Source organism: Monodelphis domestica, chromosome 2 (assembly GCF_027887165.1).
Source record: "Monodelphis domestica isolate mMonDom1 chromosome 2, mMonDom1.pri, whole genome shotgun sequence".
Lineage (NCBI taxonomy): Eukaryota > Metazoa > Chordata > Mammalia > Didelphimorphia > Didelphidae > Monodelphis > Monodelphis domestica.
Window position 1 is genome coordinate 117,420,721 of NC_077228.1, and position 20,004 is coordinate 117,440,724.

Genomic DNA, 20,004 nt, shown 5'->3' on the forward strand with positions numbered 1-20,004 from the left:
GATCCTGGATATCTCTAATTATTAGGAAGATTTTCCATTTATCAAGTTTAAATCTGACTCCATGTGACTTCTACCCACTTCTCTTGGTTCTGCCTTCTAGGGCCAAGCACAACAAGTCTAATCTATCTTCCACATGCCAATCTTTCAAAGCCTTGAAATCAGTTACCCTAACCCATTGTCATATGCCTCATCCCACAAATATTCTCTTCTTCAAGCTAAGCAAACCCAATTTCCTCAAAAGATCTTCATATAGTATAATTTGTAGGCTTTTCATCATCATAGTCATCTCTCTCTGGACTGAACTGACACATTTCCATTTATCAATGTCCTTTCTGAAATCTGGTAGCAAGAACCATACAGAATACTTCAGATGAAGTCTGACCAATGCAAAGTACTGTTGGATTATTATTGCCCTAGTCATGGAAACTATGCTTCCCACTCTAACATATATGTTGTCCAGTTTTTCTCCAAGTTATTGATAAAAATAGTAGTAGTAGTAGTAGTAGTAGTAGTAGTAGTAGTAGTAGTAGTAGTAGTAGTAGTAGTAGTAGTAGTAGTAGTAGTAGTGGTGGTGGTGGTAGTCTCTCGGTGACTGAGAATGACTATTGATAAAATTGATATTGATAAAAATATTAAGCATCATAATGGCCAGCAAGGATCCCTGAGGCATTCCCACAGTTGACATCAAACCATCAATGACTATTCTCTGGGTCCAACCATTAAAATGGCTCTGAATCAACCCAATATTCATCTTTGCATATAATCCACCAAAAAATCATGAGGAATTTTGACAAAAATCTATACTAAAATATGTCTATTCTATAGCATTGATCTATCAATCGAGTTACCTCAGCAAAAATCAAATCATATGGGCAACTAGGTAGAACAGCAGAAAGTATGCCAGGCTTGGAGTCAAGAGAACTTGGGTTCATATCTGTCCTCACTTCCCAGCTGTGTGACCCTGGACCAGGCATGTAACCGCAATTCCCAGCCCTTTCTGCTCCTCTGACCTTAGAACTAAAACTAAGACAGAAGGTAAGGATTTTAAAACAAATCAAATCATGTTGGTCTGACAACTTATTCTTAATGAAGCCAAGATCTTCTGTTCATTGCTTCCTTTCTAGACATTCATTACCACTTTAATAATACATTCCAGAATTTGGCAAGGATTCAAAATCAGTCAAGCTCCCCAGTCAGTAACTGGCCACTTCTTTCTCCTCCTTTTTGAAAATCAGTGTATTTACCCTTCTTTAAGTCTGCAGTGGCAATTGTGTCTTATATAGTTCTTGCAATACTCTAGAATATTGAGGATGTTGTTCATCTGGAGTTGGGTGATTTGAACTTATTGAATTTTAAGTCAGAGGATCTGAGTTTGAATTCTAGCTCTATCTTTTGGTAATTATTCCATGTTAAAGCAACTCTGAACCTCAGTTTTCCTATCTGTCACATGAAGGTGTTGAACCAAATGATCTTTAAAGTCCTCCCTGATTAAAAATCTATGATTTGGCATTTGGCAGCTCAATAATGCTAAATGTTGGAGTGCAACATTTTAGAGAAGGTAAGGAATTTAGAGATCCCCTTGCATAACTTCCCACATCCCTCAGTTTTGCAGATGAGGAATCTCAAGCTCAGCAAAGTTCAATGGTTTCTTCAAGGTCACAAAGCTAAGAAGAAGTCAGTAGCTCATAGAAAAAGTATTGGTATTAAAGTCAAGGGATGTGTATTCAAAACCTGACTCTTTCACTTTCTTACTTGCTGTGTGGATTTAAGCAAGTCACTCTACTTATGAAGGTGACAGTTTCTTCATCTGTGAAATCATGTTCTTGGGATAGTTGACTTCTCATATCCCTTTCATCTTTAAATCTCTGATCCTATTATCTAGAAGATCTGGGCATTGACCTAGGCTAGTGGCATCTTTTCTCCTAAATTTTTCCTTTAATTTACTATTTGTCAATTCTTTTTCAGTCTTATTCTTTTTTTTTCAACTTCTCTCTTACCTATATGACCTGCCATAGGACAATGAGTATTGCTTAGGGCAAAGCAATCTGGATATGTTCCAATGGATACTATTTGTCACACATGCTAATAGGTGTGGTTTGCAGAATGCACACATTTTAATTCATTTTTACATCTGTTCTGGTCTTCTCAGTGCCTTGGGAGAAACAGAACAGCCTACTTTAGAAGTTCTTCTTCTCTCCTCCCCATTTTGATGGCCAATCAACTACTAGACAGCATATATTAATGCTGAGAATCCTCCATCATGGAAAAAGCACTGGATGTGGATTTGGAAAACTTAAGGTTGTGGTTGCTCCTGTGACCTTAGGTGAGTCTCTGATCTTGTTTCTGGATCTGGAATCATGATTCATGAACAACTTTGATTATATCAATGGACATGAGTGCCTGTATAAAAAGTGATGGATGTTAGAATTGGAAGAGTCCTTAGAGATCTTCTAATCTACCTCCCTCATTTTGTAGCTAGGAAACTGAGGCCTAGAAAGTCAAAGTGATTTGCCCAAGGTCATACAGCTCATTAGGTAATGGCAGAGCTAGCACTGTAATTTCTCAAGTTTCCCGATTCAATCCTGTATTATCTCCCCAAAACCATGTGACTTCTTTAAAATGAAGGCCAATTAGTCCATCAATTAATAAGCATTTATTAAGCTCCTAGTCTGTTTCAGGGATTGCTGGGTTCACTTCCTACAGGATTGTTATTCAGAAAGTTATTTGCAGGGGTAGCTACAATGGCTAGAGTGCCAGGCCTAGAGTTGGGAGGACATGAGTTCAAATCTATCCTCAGATACTTCCCAGTTATGTGACCCTGGGCAAGTCACTTAACACTAATTGCCTAGTCCTTTACCACTCTTTTGCTTTGGCACTCCATATTGAATCCAAGACAGAAGGAAAAGGTTTAAAATAAACGGAAAAGAAAGCCATTTGTAAGCTATAAACACTATACAAATATATGCTATTATTATCAATAAACCAAATAGTTCATCTCTTCCTTAATGTTTTATTTATAATCATTAATATTAAAAATACTTTAATTTCCTCACATTTACAGCTGCCTAATTATGGATTCTCTGGGACCCTGGGGGAAAAATAGATGAGTAAAGTTTCCATGCCTTTGTAAACTCAGCCTTCTGTTCTCTCTCATGTGGCTAAAAAGCTTCATTTCTTTACTATAGAACTGAGTGCTGCTAGCAGTCTCTGACCTCAGCTTCTCAAGGCTGGGCCAACAGAAGTTAGTCTGCACATCAAAGATTGATGGGCATGAATGAAATTTCATCAAGTGGCCTCTGAGTTCCAGCTCTTGAGCACATCTCTAGCAGGCATAATGTACTTGTACTCAAGGGCTGAGATTTGATCAGATCTTATTTGTATTGTATTTTTCAGCTGAGGCATTATGTTGGTTTTTCTTTGTTTCTACCAACAAAGAAAAGATGACAGGCTAAAAAACTGAGGAAGCATCTGATCCAACAGAGAGAGGACTAGTACACAATTCATTCCTCAAATTTCTAAAGAAGAAAGAAACATCATTAAATAAGAGCATTCCTTCAGGAAGGGGCTATACCTGAGAGGTGAGGTATCATATAATACAGAAGAAAATATAATATGGATCCATACTATCCATATATCCATACTATCCATAATCCATACTATGAAGTCAGAATTCCAGGGCTACAATCCTGGCTCTGCTCCTGATGACTTATGTGCCTCTGACAAAATTATTTCATCTCTTTGGGTCTCAGTTTCCTATAAATTGATATCTGATAAATAAAGGCTTTGTGTTAAATGTCTTCTGAGATCCTTTCTAGCTCCAAGTCCACAATCTTGTGATTTTGCAAATCATTAAGGGGATATTAACAGATATTTTGGGCCCACCTTAAGAGAGTAGAGGTCACTACTGTGTGTTCCCACATATCATCTTCTGGGGCCTCTGCCAGAGGATCAAATAAGATAATATATGTGAAAAGTACTTTGTAAGATGAATGAAAGGCATCATCAACATCATTAGTCCAATTTGCAGAGGGATCTATGATCTCATTAATCTGGTTATTCCTTCCAATGATACAGATCAAAACCAATCCTACCTAAATTAATTTACTTATTTAGTGCCTTACCCACTGAACTACCAAAACCTTTTTTACTGAATTATAAAAAAACATTACAAAGTTCATTTGGAAGAACAAAAGATCAAAGACATCCAGGGAAATCATGAAAAAAAAATGCAGAGGAAGGTGGCCTTGCAGTCCCAGATCTCAAACTATACTATAAAGCAGTGGTCATCAAAACAGTTGGCACTGGCTAAGAGACAGAAAGGAGGATCAGTGGAATAGACTTGGGATAAATGACCTCAGCAATACAGTCTATGATAAACCCCAAAATCCCAGATTTGGGGACCAAAATCCACTATTTGATAAAAACTGCTGGGAAAATTGGAAGACAGTATGGGAGAAATTAGGTTTGGATCAACATCTCACACTCCTCACCAAGATAAACTCAAAATGGGTGAATGACAAATATAAAGAAGGAAATTACAAGTAAATTAGGTGAACACAGAATAGTATACATGTCAGATCTTTGGGAAAGGAAAGACTTTAAGACCAAGCAAGAGTTAGAAAAAAATCACAAAAAAATAAAATAAATAATTTTGATTACATCAAATTAAAAAGGCTTTGTATCAACAAAACCAATGCAACCAAAATTAGAAGGGAAGCAACAAATTGGGAAACAACCTTCATAACCAAAACCTCTGACAAATGTCTAATTACTCAAATTTATAAAAAACTACATCAATTATAGAAAAAATCAAGCCATTCAATAATAAATGGGCAAGGGACATGAACAGGCAATTTTCAGATAAAGAAATCAAAACTATTAATAAGCACATGAAAAAGTGTTCTACATCTCTTATAATCAGAGAGATGCAAATCAAAACAACTCTGAGGTATCACCTCACACCTAGCAGATTGGCTACCATGACAGCTACGGAAAGTAATGAATGCTGGAGGGGATGTGGAAAAGTTGGGACATTAATGCACTGCTGGTGGAGTTGTGAATTGATCCAACCATTCTGGAGGGCAATTTGGAACTATGCCCAAAGGGTGCTAAAAGACTGTCTGCCCTTTGACCCACCTAAAGCATTGCTGGGTTTGTACCCCAAAGAGATAATAAGGAAAAAGACATGTACTAGAATGTTCAGAGCTGCACTCTTTGTGGTGACAAAATATTGGAAAATGAGGGGATGCCCACGATTGGGGAATGGCTAAACAAATTGTGGTATATGTTGGTGATGGAATACTAAATAGTGCTCAAAGGAATAATTAACTGGAGGAATTCCATGGGAACTAGAATGAACTCCAGAAATTGATGCAGAGAGAAAGGAGCAGAACCAGGATAACATTGTACACAGAGATTGATACACTGTGATACAATCGAATGTAATGGACTTCTCCATTAGTGGCAATGCAATGATCCTGAATAACTTGGAGGGATCTACGAGAAAAAACACTATCCACATTCAGAGGAAAAACTGTGGGAGTAGAAACATAGAAGAAAAACAATTGCTTGAATTCATGGGTTGAGGGGGATATGATTGGGGATGTAGACTCTGGGTGAATATCCTAGTGTAAACATCAACAACATGGAAATAGGTTCTGATCAAGGACACATGTAATATCCAGTGAAATTGTGTGTTGTCTATGGGAACAGTGGGCGAGGGGAGGGAGGGAAAGAATATGATTCTTATAACAGAGGAATAATGTTCTAAATTGACTAAATTAAAAAAATAAATGTGTGGTCCTAAGCAAGTCACTTTACTTTTATGAACCTCATTTTCCCTCATTTGTAATAGAGGGTTATGAGAGGCAGAGCCAAGATAGCAACATAGAGGAAGCGAAAGTTCAGGCCTCTGAAAACCCTTCCTCACCAATCAAAGACAAAATGCTCCTAGGGGACTAAAAACCAAATCTAACAACAGGGCAGAGCTAAGGAACCCTCCTGCTGGACTTAACTTAAAAGATACACCCCCAAAAAGCCCGAATTTGAGAACACTTGGGTTTAAGGGGAATGAAGAAGGAAGGTCCCAGGACCCCTTCCCCACCTACAGTACTGAGTCTCCAGCAGTGGCTGGAATCTTTGGGTGGGCAAGGACACTAGTCTGGAGGGAGTACCTTGCGGGCAAAGCTGTGCCAGGCTCAGGGCTTTGCACACAAGCAGTGGGGAGGCAGCTGGAGGAGTACCTCAGAGAAGGCAGTTTAATCACAGCTGAGACACTCCATATTCCCCCCCCCACCCTTTCCAGAGGTTTTGGCCTCAGGGCACATCCAGCTCTGCAAGATCAACTCCACTGGGCTTAATCTTATCAAGCCTTCAGAGGGCAGGGAAGCTCAAGCTCCAACACCCCTCCCCAAAGACTGCTCTGAGAGCCTTGCTGACTAAGCTCCAAGGGTGAAGGCTGACAGAAAAGCCCAAACACACAGATCCAGCACATAATGAGAGGAGCAAGTCTACAGGCAAATACAGGGGGAAAAGAAGGGGCAAAGATGAGCAAACAACATAAAAAGAAAAAAGAAATTACAATCAACAGCTTCTATCCAGGCAATGAACTAAGAGCAAATGTAACAGAAGAAGATCAAGGAACACCAAGCAAAAATACAGAAACTCCAGCAAACTGGACACAGGCTTTGGAAGAATTCAAAATACAATTCAAAACACAATTAAAAGAGGCTGAAGACAACTGGGAAAAGAACTTAAAAAGCAAGATAAGTCATCTGGAAATAGAAGTACTTGAATTAAAACAAGAAAATAGTGTCTTGAAAGCCAAAATTAATCAGTTTGAAAATGAGGCAAAGAAAATGAAAGATGAGACAAAGAAGATGAAAGATGACCTCCAAAGAATATCAGACCAGAAGGAGGATGACCAAAAAGCCAGGGATAAAATTCAGTCTTTAAAAACTAGAATACAACAATTAGAAGCAATTGACTTCACAAAGCAGCAGGAAACTATAAAACAAAATCAAAAGAATGTAGTAGAGGGTTATGAGAAAAGCATTTTGTAAACTCTAAAAGCATATTGTAAAAATGAATTAACACTCTTCTCATTATTATGTTGTTGTTATCTTATCCTTATTAAGTTTGTTGAAGACACAAAATTAAACAAATCCTGAAGTGGCTCATAAACACTGCTACTGTTACACTGAAAGTATAGCAATATCTGAGCACAAGAATTCCTAAGTAACCTAGCAAAACCAGAAGAGGTTAACAATTACCTAGTTGCCTGCCAGATGACCAAAGTTCTTCTTGGATTTTGAAATTTATATTGGCTATATAACTGCAATAAGGAGTACTGATGTCCACGGGGAGAGGGACTTTCTGTATCAGTTAAATTATAAATATTTGATATCATGGAAATTTTCTTAGTGGAAATGGTGATTGGCTGGTCACCAGCCATTAATTTATGATAACAATAACCCTCAATATTTTAAGATCATAGGTTTAAAGTTAAAAAACACCTTGAAGACTATCTACTTCAAACCTTATCTCTGCCAAAATGTAGATCCTCTACATACAAATCTAGCTCTCTTCTGAGACATTTATGTGGATGTGAATAGGACCTCATGCTAGATATTCTTTTCCTCCTAAATTTCTTCTTTCCTTTCTAAAATTCCTAAATTCTTTATTCCTAAATCTTCCCTCTTTCTCATTCCATAAAGCTTAAGCCCTAAATAAGTTAAAAGCTCCTGAAAAAAAATAAGGTATTCTTGCATTTATAAATAATGTTGCTTAGGAAGGAAACATTCTTGAGTTGTTTCTCCTTCACAGATTAGATGGAAAACTCCCCCTTTACAACAAATGTTGATTAATACAAGAGTCTATCAGAGAAGCTCTCTCTCACTCAGGAGCAGATTCTTGGAAGTGGTCAGCAAAAGAAGGAAGGTGAGACAGGGAAGCCAAAAATAATATCCTATCAGATACATACTCAGTTAAAGGAGCTGTTTTATTATTAAACTTTTATTACTAAACCTGGAGCTAGGCTTTACTATCTACTATTTATCATCGTGATCTGACCAGCCCAAGATGGGTCCCTAGTTCTTTTTCTCTGTTAAAAGGCACACACACTGTTTTAGAAAGATAATCTGTGGAGAATATTTCTGATCGCATTAAATGAGTACTCTGGCAGACTAGTGGAACCTGAGGCTGCCTAGTTATAATGGAGATAGATGAAAAATACTCATTTAATCCAAACAGAAATATTCTCCACAGATTATCTTTCTAATACAACACACACACACACACAAATGCTCAGTCATGCCCAATATTCTGAAGAACACAAAGAAACAACAAGCTTCCTCAAGGCTAGGCTCAATAGCAAGGGAATCAAAGGAAACCCATCAAAAATAAGGTAGGATACAGAGAGATCTATGTTCCACATCTCTGCTTATCTTTCAGTCCTTAAAATAATATCATTTCCATGTTTCAGGTACTTGCTCTAGCTTTGATATCAAGAAAAGTGGCCAGAACAAAGCAGGTCATCAGAATCATGGTGTTTATCAGCTAGGCTGGTTTCTGTTGGAAGACCTTTGGCAAGTGAAAGTCTGATGAAAATAATATTTGAGGAAAATTAGGCTTGTGGTAGTGGTTCTCAAAAAGTTTGGAGGAGACAGTGTCCAATAGATTGGGGAATCTTTACTCAGTGCCCAGTATAGGGATGATTATGTGCTCACTCAATCAGGTTGACTTGGTGAAATAGTTGGAGTTTGCTTAAATGAGTGAGAACAGCCTTCTAACATGGTGCAGGTCAATGAATAGGTTTTTTTTTTCCTCTTGGTACTATGATGACAACTTATGAATAAATGTTATATGAGGAAAAGAAGCTAATGCCTGTTACAAGGCACAAAGCAGGTCTAGAATACAGATAAATTCCAAAGAGGTTTTATATCTCACCCAACACATTATCATGAGTGTCCCTTGTTGGAGACTGCATTGTGCCTTAAGGGAAAACCCTGGAAATCTATTTGAAAGATGGGTCTATAGGCCCATAGTGGACAGGGACATCATGGTCATTCTCTCTTCTTCGTGACTGCATTTAGATGCAACTAATTCAAAAGGAGGTTTTTTTAGCCCCTGACCAAATAAATGTGAATATTCCTATGAAAATTGAAGGTGACTTGGTAATTTGAATAAAGAGAGAACATACAGTGCTTTTTTGGAGGGGGTGGAGAATTATTGTTGAGAAGTTAGACTGATAGATGGCACAATGGATAGAGCGCCAGGCCTGGAGTCAGGAAGACTCATCCTTCTAAGTTCAAATTTCACCTCAGACACTTACTATATCATTCTGGGTAAATCACTTAACCCTGTTTGCCTCAGTTTCCTCATTTATAAAATAAGCTAGATAAGGAAATAGCAAACCACTCCAGTATTTCTACCAAGAAAACCCTAAGTAGTGCCACAAAGAGTTGGACATGACTGCAACAACTGAACAACAACAAATTGCTGGGATGGGGTGAGTTTGTTTCATGGGTTGTTGTTTGTCCTTCATTTTCAAAGAGATCAATGGCATCGTAGGGAGATGTCTTCATTATGCCACCTCTTCTCACATAACACACTAGTACTAGCACCTCTGGTGTGAGGGCTTGCCAAGCCCTTTTCAGGGTTGCTCATCCACCTGTGGTGTCTACTTGTTTAATGGATAGTTAACTTTCAATTACCTGTGTATATAATCCAGAGTAAACATTATTTCCCTGGGTGGCTTTATATAGTCCCTGGTATCTCTTTCAATTGTGAGTAAGTTCAGAAAAGTACAAAATAATTTATTTAATGGCTTAAGCAAAACAAGATTGTGTGACCAGTCTAATTCTCAATCCTCCATTCCCCCATTTTAGAAATACATCCCAGTGTTAATATAAGTATTTCTGTATCTGATGATATTCTCTATTATCTCTACCACATCTACCTTCCATTAGTTGGATAACTAAAGATCTACTGTAATTGCATTGGTCGATGAAGAGCAACATAGGGTTACTGTATTTTGAGCCTTTAAGATCATCTAGCCTGACCACATCATTTTACAGAAGAAGAAACCAGTGACCAGAGATGGAAATTGACTTGCCCAAGATCACACCACCAGCAACAACAAAACCAGGAATTAAATCCATGTTCCCAGCCTCCAAAACTCATGCTTCTTCCACTACTGTACATATACCACAGCTGTCTCTCATATTGGAAGATGAGAACTTGATCCTAGGGTTTTGGAGATGTGCTTGAACTGATCCTCCTTTGCTTTCAATAACATATGGTATGTGGCAGTAAATAAGAACCTTAGCAACTTTTGTGAATCTCTCAGGCAATGGTAAACAATTGCCAACCTGCAGAGAGGATCAGAAAAGCACCCTGTGTTACCTTCTCTACAGCCTGAGAACAAAGGGTCAACAGAGGACTTACTTGATTCCCCTAGCTTTGTAGACAAATGATGGGAAATTTTTTCCTTCCTTGACTCACCTATGCCGGGATCTTAATTCTGCATTTTTTTCAACACTCTCCTTTTTTCAATTTTCTCAAGAAATTTCTGAGTTTATTTTTGTTTTCATAACAAAAACAACAAAAAGAATGTGGCTTATTTTCTGGGTCAATTCGGTAACACAGATGAAATGCTGCTGGATTTTTGTTTTGTTTTTTGAAAAAACAGGGTGTTAATCATTTTGAATTTATTTTCTAAAGAATTACAAAGTTATGTGAGACTTGGGAGCGATCATAAATTTTCCAAATGCCCTGAAAGATTGGGTCTTTAAGAACAAACATCTATGTACTCCTGGCTTCCCATTTTATTTCCTTTCTTCTGAACACCCCTTCCTTTCTCTTCTGACTTTCCCTCATAAAACTCCAAGAAAACTTCACTAAGCTAAGGTCAAGTTTATGAAGCAGGGGTCAACTGGTCATTTTTGTTAGGAATTCAGGCAAAGAACACCCCTGTCCCATACACATTTAGCTGATACCAATTATGTGTTCAAAAGGCCAGTGTTCCTTCCTTGCCACCAGTGACTCCAGTTGGGAATTTGGGGGAATGTGTCTATTGTGTTCTGCTTACCATTAATAAGATTAGACAAGAAATCTCAAGCTTAGGAGAGTTCTTTCTTCATGTTGCCCCAGCACAGTATAAAATAGCTAATTTTGCATAAAGGCCTTACAGTCCATGTTGTTGTTCATCTTTCATTTTGAAGAGGACCAGTGACATCACAGGGTGATATTTTGACTTGCTCATGAGTTGGATTTAGGTGAGGCAGAGTTGCATAAAGTCATCAGTTTCACTCTTAATCCATGACATATGGATGAATGAATGGATGAATGAAAAAAGCATATGTTAAGGTCTAGTGCCGCTATGTACAACATATGCAAATATAAAAATGAGTTAGTCAGTGTCTCAAAGAGTTTACATTCTAGTAGGGGTAAAGAACTAATATCAGGCACTGGTGGCTAGGGAAGGATGTTTCAGTCTGGGAGATCACAGAAATGGTGAGCTGATGTACATGATAGACCCTTTCCAGAAGCATTGGTACTATTTATTTGATTACTGTGAATATGGACAAAGTACAGAGGTGAGACAAGGGGCTATGACCCAGGCAGATGGGGATGCAGCTTGGTGGCTCAGTGAATTGAGTGCCATGCCCAGATATGGGAAATCCTGGGTTCAAGTCTGGCCTCAGATACTTCCTAGCTCTGTGACCCTGGGCAAGTCACTTACCTCCCCATTGCCTAGCCCTTACTGCTCTTCTGCCTTATTGATTCCAAGATGAAAGGTAAGGAAAAAAAACAAGGTAGATGTTAATGGCTAGATGGGATGTGAAAGTGAAACATGGTTTGGTATCTGAGACCAGCAAGTGGACTTAAAATGCTATTTTGTGTTTATTCAGTCAGAGTAAACTGAGTTTGTCCTTGGGGAATGGGAAAAAGAGAGGAATTGCCAAAGACATATTGTGGCCAAATAACAATACTCCATAAAAAACAGACTATGAAAAGTGAGCATATATAAGCACCTAGTGGAAAGGAACCATCCTATAACAGCTCCTAATAATGATGATAAATGATAATTTTAAAAAGTTTGCAAAGTGCTTTACATAGATTATTTTATTTGATCTTTATTATAACTTCATGAAGTTAGAGTAAAATACTTATGCACATAAATATATTCATGCATATGTTCATTTATATTATATGTATGTATGTATATATATATATATATAAAGAATAAATGAAAGGTAATCTTATAGAAATGGCACTCGCAGCTATTATTCCCATTTTTAACATTAGGAAATTAAGGCTAAATGACTTGCCCGAGGTTATACAGTACAATTAATGCTAGATTTGTCATCTAGGACCTAGGTTCTGATTCTAGTTTTGCTTATTATTACTTGTAAGATGTTGGATTGCTCACTGATAACCTCTGGAACTCAGTTTCTTCATTTATAAAATGAAGAGGACTAGATGCCTTCTAAGTACCCTTGAAATTTTAATTCTATGATGAGATGATACTAGGATCCTGACTACTATACTGTATTATCTTGCTATAGAGGAAAAGTCCTTGGTCTGTTGAATGGATCCCAAATAGGAGCAAGATAATGGAACTCTTGGGACCCAATCTGAGGCAACATTGGGAGGTAGAGCTGTGGCCAAACTTATCCACTGAGTTGCAACCCAACATTCAGGGAAATTAATCAACAAGCATTCATTTAAAACATACTCTGTGCCAGGAACTGGACTGACAGTGGATATAAAAATGCAGCATGAGACAATGCAAAGATGAGACCTGGGTTCTATATTGGGCTCTGTTGCCAAATAGTTATGTGAAATAACTTCTTAGGGAAGTAATTTTTCTTCTCTGGACCTCAGGTGCCTCATGTAAAATACCTGCAATGGACTCAGGTCTTTTTGAATTCTAATAATTTATGTATCTGGCCTAAAGGTAGCTTTCATAGCTCTCCTGTTCTAAGTAGGAAGTTATATGTGAGTTTAGCCACAGAGATGGAAGTATTAGCTATAAGACACAGTTTATATTTGTACTAGAGCTTTCTTTGAACTATTGTCTCACGGAAGGAAGGAAGGAAGGAAGGAAGGAAGGAAGGAAGGAAGGAAGGAAGGAAGGAAGGAAGGAAGGAAGGAAGGAACCAACAGTATTATCTCATTCAATCCTCACAACAACCTTAGGAGAGATGTATTATTATTAACTACATTTTACAGTTGAAGAGGTAGAGAGAGGTTAAATGACTTGCTTAGTCATACAGTCAGTAAGGATCTGAGGTCAGACTTGAACACAGACCTCCCTGACTCCAGACCTAGCACTCTATGAACTATACTACCTAGCTGTCTGTTAAGAAGAACTACAGAGAAAAATTTCAGAGCCAGATGAGGCCTTAGAGATCATCTACTCAGCTAATTTTATTTTATACTTGAAGAAACTGAGACCCAAGGGATCCAAGGGACTTGCCAAAAGTCACATAGGTGGTTGGAATTAGACCCTCCTGACCACCCAACCCAATGCTCTTTACACCAAGCTGAACTGATCCTTCCTTAACTAAAAAATAAATAAATAAATAAACATATAGGAGTACAAGGAATACCATTTTAAAGAAGAAACTAATTATAAAAATTGTCAAGCGTGCATGAAGCACTCCAAGGCACATAAATCACCAGGAAACAAACCCCATAAATACTGCCTTCAGAAGATGGGAAGAAAGGGTGACAGATCACACCTTGCACTGAAGAGTAATGAAAGTCTTCTATCTATCCATGTCTGGCCAATAATAAAAAAACAAAGAGATATCAAATTGCCTATTCCAAGATCATGCTTGAATTCTGGAGCTAATGGCATGGTCCTTGTAGAGGTCACATGACTCCAGTTTTTTAAAATGTTTTTCCCATACATTAACAATGGGAGGAAGGTGAGATTATTCTTCTGAAGAAAAAACAAAAACCTTTGTGAAAACAAAAGAGGTAACATAGTATAGTTTCTAGAGGTGAATTTAGAGGCAAGAACATCTGCCTTTCTAACATGTCCAAGTTAGTCACAACCCAGATAACTCTAAGACTGGGAGTTACAGGGAGTTACTTATCTGTGTCTATAGAGGGAATTTCCATGCTAGGAGTTTCCTCCCAGACACTCACCTCCTCAAATACATAAGCTTAAACTTGATGGTTTAAGAGGGATTTTAAAAAGGGATTTGAAAAATTAACACTAATCTCTAAGAGAGATTATTCTCCCAAAGGGAGCCTTTGGAAGAGGTTCTATTTTCCAATCCTGAAGAAGGGAATCCTGAAATTAGAAGGGCCTTAAAGGATTATATTGCTCATCTGCAAGCCATGTGTGTAAATCCCCCAAGTACTGGGAGAGATCTATCCTCTTCTTTTAATTTTTTTCTTTCTTTGTTTTATAGCAATATCAAAACCATTTGGGTTCACAGACTCTTTTCTTTTTTAGTCCCATGTTAGAAGAGCATCATGGAGTAGTTGAAAGAATACTTGGTTAAAATCCAAAGGGTCTGAGTTCAACTTTCTACTCCATGTATGAGCCTGGGCAAGTTTCTTCACCTGTTTCTCTGCCTCAGTTCCCTCATCTGTAAAATAGAGGGCTTGGTTTGGTCAAGGCAATGCCACAAGCAATTATTAAGCCTTGAGTATGTGTCTGCTAAGTGCTGGAGCTATAAATATCTTTAAAAAGAAAGGCAGATCCTGTCCTCAAGAAGCTTATACTCTAAGGGTTGATGAGAGCACCCAAAGTAGGGACATGGTGTTGAGTGCTAAAGTCAGAAAGTCAGAAGTATAGTCAGAAGAGGAATTAAAGTTGTCAGATCTGAGTTTTCCTCCCTAAAACGGAGGTCCCCGAAGGAGCTCAACAATGGGAGAAACAGGTTGGAATGGCTGAGGAATGTTTCAAGGTGAAAAGGCTATAGGGGTAGATGGTATTTTAAAGGGTAAAGGGACTGAGGAAGATCCTGGGGTGAGATTACAGCAGAAGCAAGATATGAAACCACTTGTTGCTATAAATAAAACGAAATGTATGAAATTATCTCATAGTCAGAAGATAGGGAGGTGAAAAATACTATGGTGAAAAGACTCTTAAGTTCCTTGAGGACAGGGGCTGTTTTTCATTTTGCCTTGTATCCCTAACACATAGCTCAATGCCTTACCCATAGTAAATACTTAATAAATGCTTCTTAGATTTATTAGAGTATGGAATTTAGAATCAGTAGACCTGGGTTCAAATCTGGATCCCAATATTACTGGCTCTGTAGTCATAAGCAAATCACTTAATCTCTCTAAGACTCAAGTTCCTCATCTATTAAATGGGGACAATTATGGTTGCTCTTAACTTATCTCACAGAATTGTGGGTAGTGCTTTGTAAATGTTAAAGGGATATGTAAACATAAGTTGTTATTGCAGTTAAATAAAGAACAAGGGTTAAATGGGGAAGCTGTGAAAAGCAAGTTTATGGGAACTCTGAGAGTCAGACCCCAGAAAAGATTAAGCCAGACTACCTCTGGACTTTGTTTCAAAGCTCCCTATTCTAAACAAATAACAAATGATTTCACTTGCCAACAAGAGAATCTTAATCATTTACTACATTTTCTCCAAGAAGATTGGATCTAGAATCCAAAAATTGAGTTTGAATCTCCATCTCAGACATTTATTAGCTGTGTGGCCTTAGATAAGCCTTTTAACTTTGTCTGCCTCAGCTTCCTCATCTGTAAAAAAGATGATAATAATAATAACACCTACCTCCTAAGGTTATTTCAAGGGTAATAGTTATAAAGTGCTTTGTAAACTTCAAAGGGTTATATAAATACTAGCTGTTGTTATTCTTATTCTTCTCCTCTCCTTCACCATTACCATTTGTAAACATCACAGGTCCTCTCACTCCAGAGAAAATGTTCTTTCCACTAAGAACAAGTTTTACAGAGTATAAGAGATCCATCTTTTGCTTTTCCCTTTTCCACTGATATAGGGTCATAGGATTTTTTCCAAATCCCTTCATCCTTTTCTTTATCTCTCCAGCTCACAAAGTGGGCTGATCTCCTTTCTCTGATCTACCACAAGCAAAGCCACAATGTGCTCAACTCTTCAGGAAGTAACTAGTTTGGGTCTGAGTGTGGCTTCCCTAGGAATCCAAGCCGAACAAGCCCTGGTAAGCAGGAGGTTGTGGTAGGGTCCATTTATCTTCTGAAGGTGTGGCCCTTTTATCATGATTACACCAGCAGCAACTAAAGCAACAAAAATGAGAAGATCCAGGACCATTCATTCCTCCAGGATCAATGTCACAGTATAAGTAGGGGCTTTACAAAGTAATAACAAAAATCAATGCAGTGAGGGAAGGAACAAAGCCAGATAAGAGAGAACCAGTGTCCAGCCATACAAATAGCCTACAACTGCTTGAACAAAGCATCTGCTTCAGCAGTGGTCTCTTTGACTCCCAAGAGCATCCCTGTCTATGGGATGAGAGAGAACAGAGATGAAGGGCTGGACATGGCTTCTACCTCAGGAGCTGGGGCTCTGGAGGACTGGCTCTGCTGGGTGACAGATGGGAATGGTTTTCAGCCTGGTGTCAGTGATAGATTTGGATTAAACCCCAGGGCGGATTTACCTTATCACAACCAGAGCTGTCACAAGCAAGAAGCAAGAGGGCCTCTTGGAGGAGGAAGCTCAGCTGGTGTCAGACATGTCCTCATTTATCTAACTTGACTGATTTATCCAGCAGCCTCTCCCTGCTTGGGAAAAGGCTATGGGAATCTTGTATCTTAAATGCCTTTCATTCAACTGGCCATTTGATTCCTCCCAGCTTTGATTTTGGCTCAGAATTCCACAGAGCTAATGGGACTGAAGGTGTAAAGAATTCTGGGTCATATGTTAGTCTTGGTCAGCAATTCTGATGTCGAAACATGAATTTAATGAGGGATGCAAGGTCATGAGTTCTATTCTGGCTAAATATGCACATACACACACACACACACACGCAGATAGCAAACACTAAATAATGCATCCCTGATCTGAGCTAACCATGTGAAAACATACAAGGAGAAGCAGTTGAGGGAATGTGGAGGGATCAACACACTCCATCATCATTACTAGAAAACAACCCAAGGCTCATATCCCACTAAGGAGACCCAATAGCATCATTTTCCTATATGAAAGATACTACATTAATAATGAGTGGCTCAGTGGATTGAGAGGCAGGCTTAGAGATGGGAGGTCCTGGGTTCAAATCTGACCTCAGACACTTCCCAGCTGTGTGACCTTGGGCAAGTCACTTGACCCCCATTGCCTAACCCTTACCACTCTTCTGCCTTCGAACCAATACATAGTATTGATTCTAAAATGTAAGGTAAGGGTTTTTTTTTTAATAATAAATTACAATTACTAGGTTTTTTTCAGTAAGAGAAAGAAACATTAGTAAATTAATCTTTGACTATAAGAGGCAATGAGCTATACACTGAACTAAGACTTTTGGGCCACTCTAGGAGAGCTAGATGGCACATCTAGTAGAGTGCTGACCCTGAAGTCAGGAAGACATATCTTCATGAGTCCAAATCTGGCCTGACCCTGGGCAGGTCATTTAACCCTGTTTTCTTCAGTTCCTCGCCTGGAAACTGAGCTGGAGAATCAAAAGACAAATCATTCTAGTATCTTTGCCAAGAAAACTCTAAATGGGGTCACGTAGAATTGGACAGGACATAAATAACCTAAAATCAAAATATTAAGAGTGAAAATAAAACACATTTTACTTTTAGAGACCACAAAGTGATGGTTGTGACCTTTATAGTGTACCTCTGATATAGCCCACTCTCATTTATCTCTGGTTGTGGCCACTGGGGGCAGAATAAAATGAACAAAATCCACAGAGAATCTTGATACTTCGTTTTTGTCAATAAACATAAACATAGGTTCAGATCGACAGTTTAAAAGGCATCTCCTCCAAACCCCTCATCTTGGACATGAGTGAACCGAGGCGTGGAGTTTGCATGACAAGGCTACTCACCCAGTTGGAGCAGAATCAAGATGAAACAATAAATAGTTTCAAATTTCCTCTGCCCAAACTCTCCCCTACCTTCATCTAGGATATACTCAAGAAATATAAATTATTTTTAAAAGTTTAATATTGAAGTTAATTGAAAAATATGGTACAGTGGAAAACTCACTGACTCTGAAGTCAGAGATTCCGGATTTAAATTCTGCCTCTGATGCCAACTACCCTGTGTGATTCCAGAAACTACCTTAACCTCTTGGGGTCACAAATTTCCTAATCTATAAAATTAAGAAGTGGGGTTAAAATGGAATGAGGTCCCTCCTTGCTCTAAATCTATAATGCTACCATCTGAGCAAAATATAATCACAAGGAGGTTGGGATGGGGTGTAAGAGGGCAGGAAGTGGCATAAAGAATTTCAAAGTCAAAGAGAAATTGTTTTTGGATTATCTACTGTCCTATATTCTCTCCCCTTTCACCCAGTTCTGACTGCAGAAAATTCAGTCAGTTATATACATTACATCTCTAAGAGTTAACCACATATCCATCATAGCTGCTCTGATTCAGTCAGTAAATTGTACAAGCATGAGCCCTGAGCATGCCATTGGGTGAATGTAACCCAAGGACCAGGAATATATCTGTCTGTAAAAACCACCTACCCAATATGGCTACTACTTCATCATCCTGAATCACTTCCAAAGAACCTGAAACCACAAAGCACAGGCTGTCGACACTCTCTCCTGCATGGTAGATGAGGTCACCAGGGGCACAATGAACAGTCTGGAATTCCATGGCCAGTGCCCGTAGGCACCCATCGCTGGCAAGTCGGAATGCTGGATGCTCCTTGAACACTTTGCGATTTAGATGCACACAGATATCAGCCCGCATATCCTTGGGGCATATCTGGAGAACCTAGGAAAAGACAGAAGACCATAACCATCAAGGTCATTCCTGCTGCTACACAAGACTAGGGTTTCCTTTTTGAAGGATTAGGATTGCATAGTGGAGAGTCCCAACCTTCACATTTACCAAGTGCATAACCTCTACTCATCTTCCTGCATTCAAATCTAACCTCGGATACTTACAAGCCGCATGGCACTGTTGGTCTCAGTTTCCTCATCTGTCAAATGAGCTGAAGAAGGAAATGGCAAACTACTTCAAGGTCTTTTCCAAGCTAATCTCAAATTGGGTCATTAAGAGTCAGAAATAACTGAAATGACTGACAGCAACAACAAAGCCTGGAGCAGTGGTGTCATACTCAAATAGAAACAGGGACTACTAAATTGTACATAAGAGCTTTGTGGATAGCCTATTGACTTAAGGAAATCATAGATTCATATTATCTATATTTTCTTGCATATTTATTTAGTTAAATATCTCCCAATCTGGCTTGGGCAACACTGAGAGGTATTGTGAGCTATGCGCTGCCTGCAATCTGAATGTTTGACATCTCTGACCTAGAGCAAATTCCTTAACCTCTCTAGGCCTCAGTTTCCATCTTTTCAAAATGGGGCTAACAACACTGGGATACATTGAGAATCAAATGATAATCTATTTGCCCCATAACCATGAAGTACTATGTGAATGTAAATAAACAGTTCGTTACATAGCAAAATTTAAGGAATAATTACCAGAAAATGCACTTTGATTTTTAGTATGTTTTCAGGAACACACAGCTTAAAGACTGAATGGAGGGGGAAAAAAGTTGAAGGGCAGCTAGGTAAATAGGCATAGAGTTGGAAGGACCTGGGTTCAACTCTGATCTTAAATATTTCCTAGCTGTGGGACCCTAGGCAAATCATTTAACCTCAAATACCTAGCCTTTGCCACTTTTCTGTCTTAGAATTAATATTAAGACAGAAGATAAGAGTTTAAGGAACTGACATGGAATGAAGTGAAGTCCAAGGTCACAGAGGGAGTAAATAATAGAGCAGGAATTGGAATGCTGACCTCAAATTCAGTGTATTTCCCATTGTGCCACACTGTGTATGC

At 38.6% G+C, this 20,004-nt stretch overlaps 1 protein-coding gene across 1 annotated transcript in view; it reads right to left on the reverse strand.

Annotated features, from left to right (window-relative positions):
- The window catches only part of KCNH1 (potassium voltage-gated channel subfamily H member 1), a 582,845-nt gene that overhangs the window by 213,138 nt on the left and 349,703 nt on the right, over window positions 1–20,004 (reverse strand). Inside the window, exon 9 of the mRNA XM_056815882.1 lies at window positions 18,672–18,924. Coding sequence (XP_056671860.1) covers window positions 18,672–18,924 — 253 coding nt within the window. The remainder of the gene's footprint in view (window positions 1–18,671; window positions 18,925–20,004) is intronic.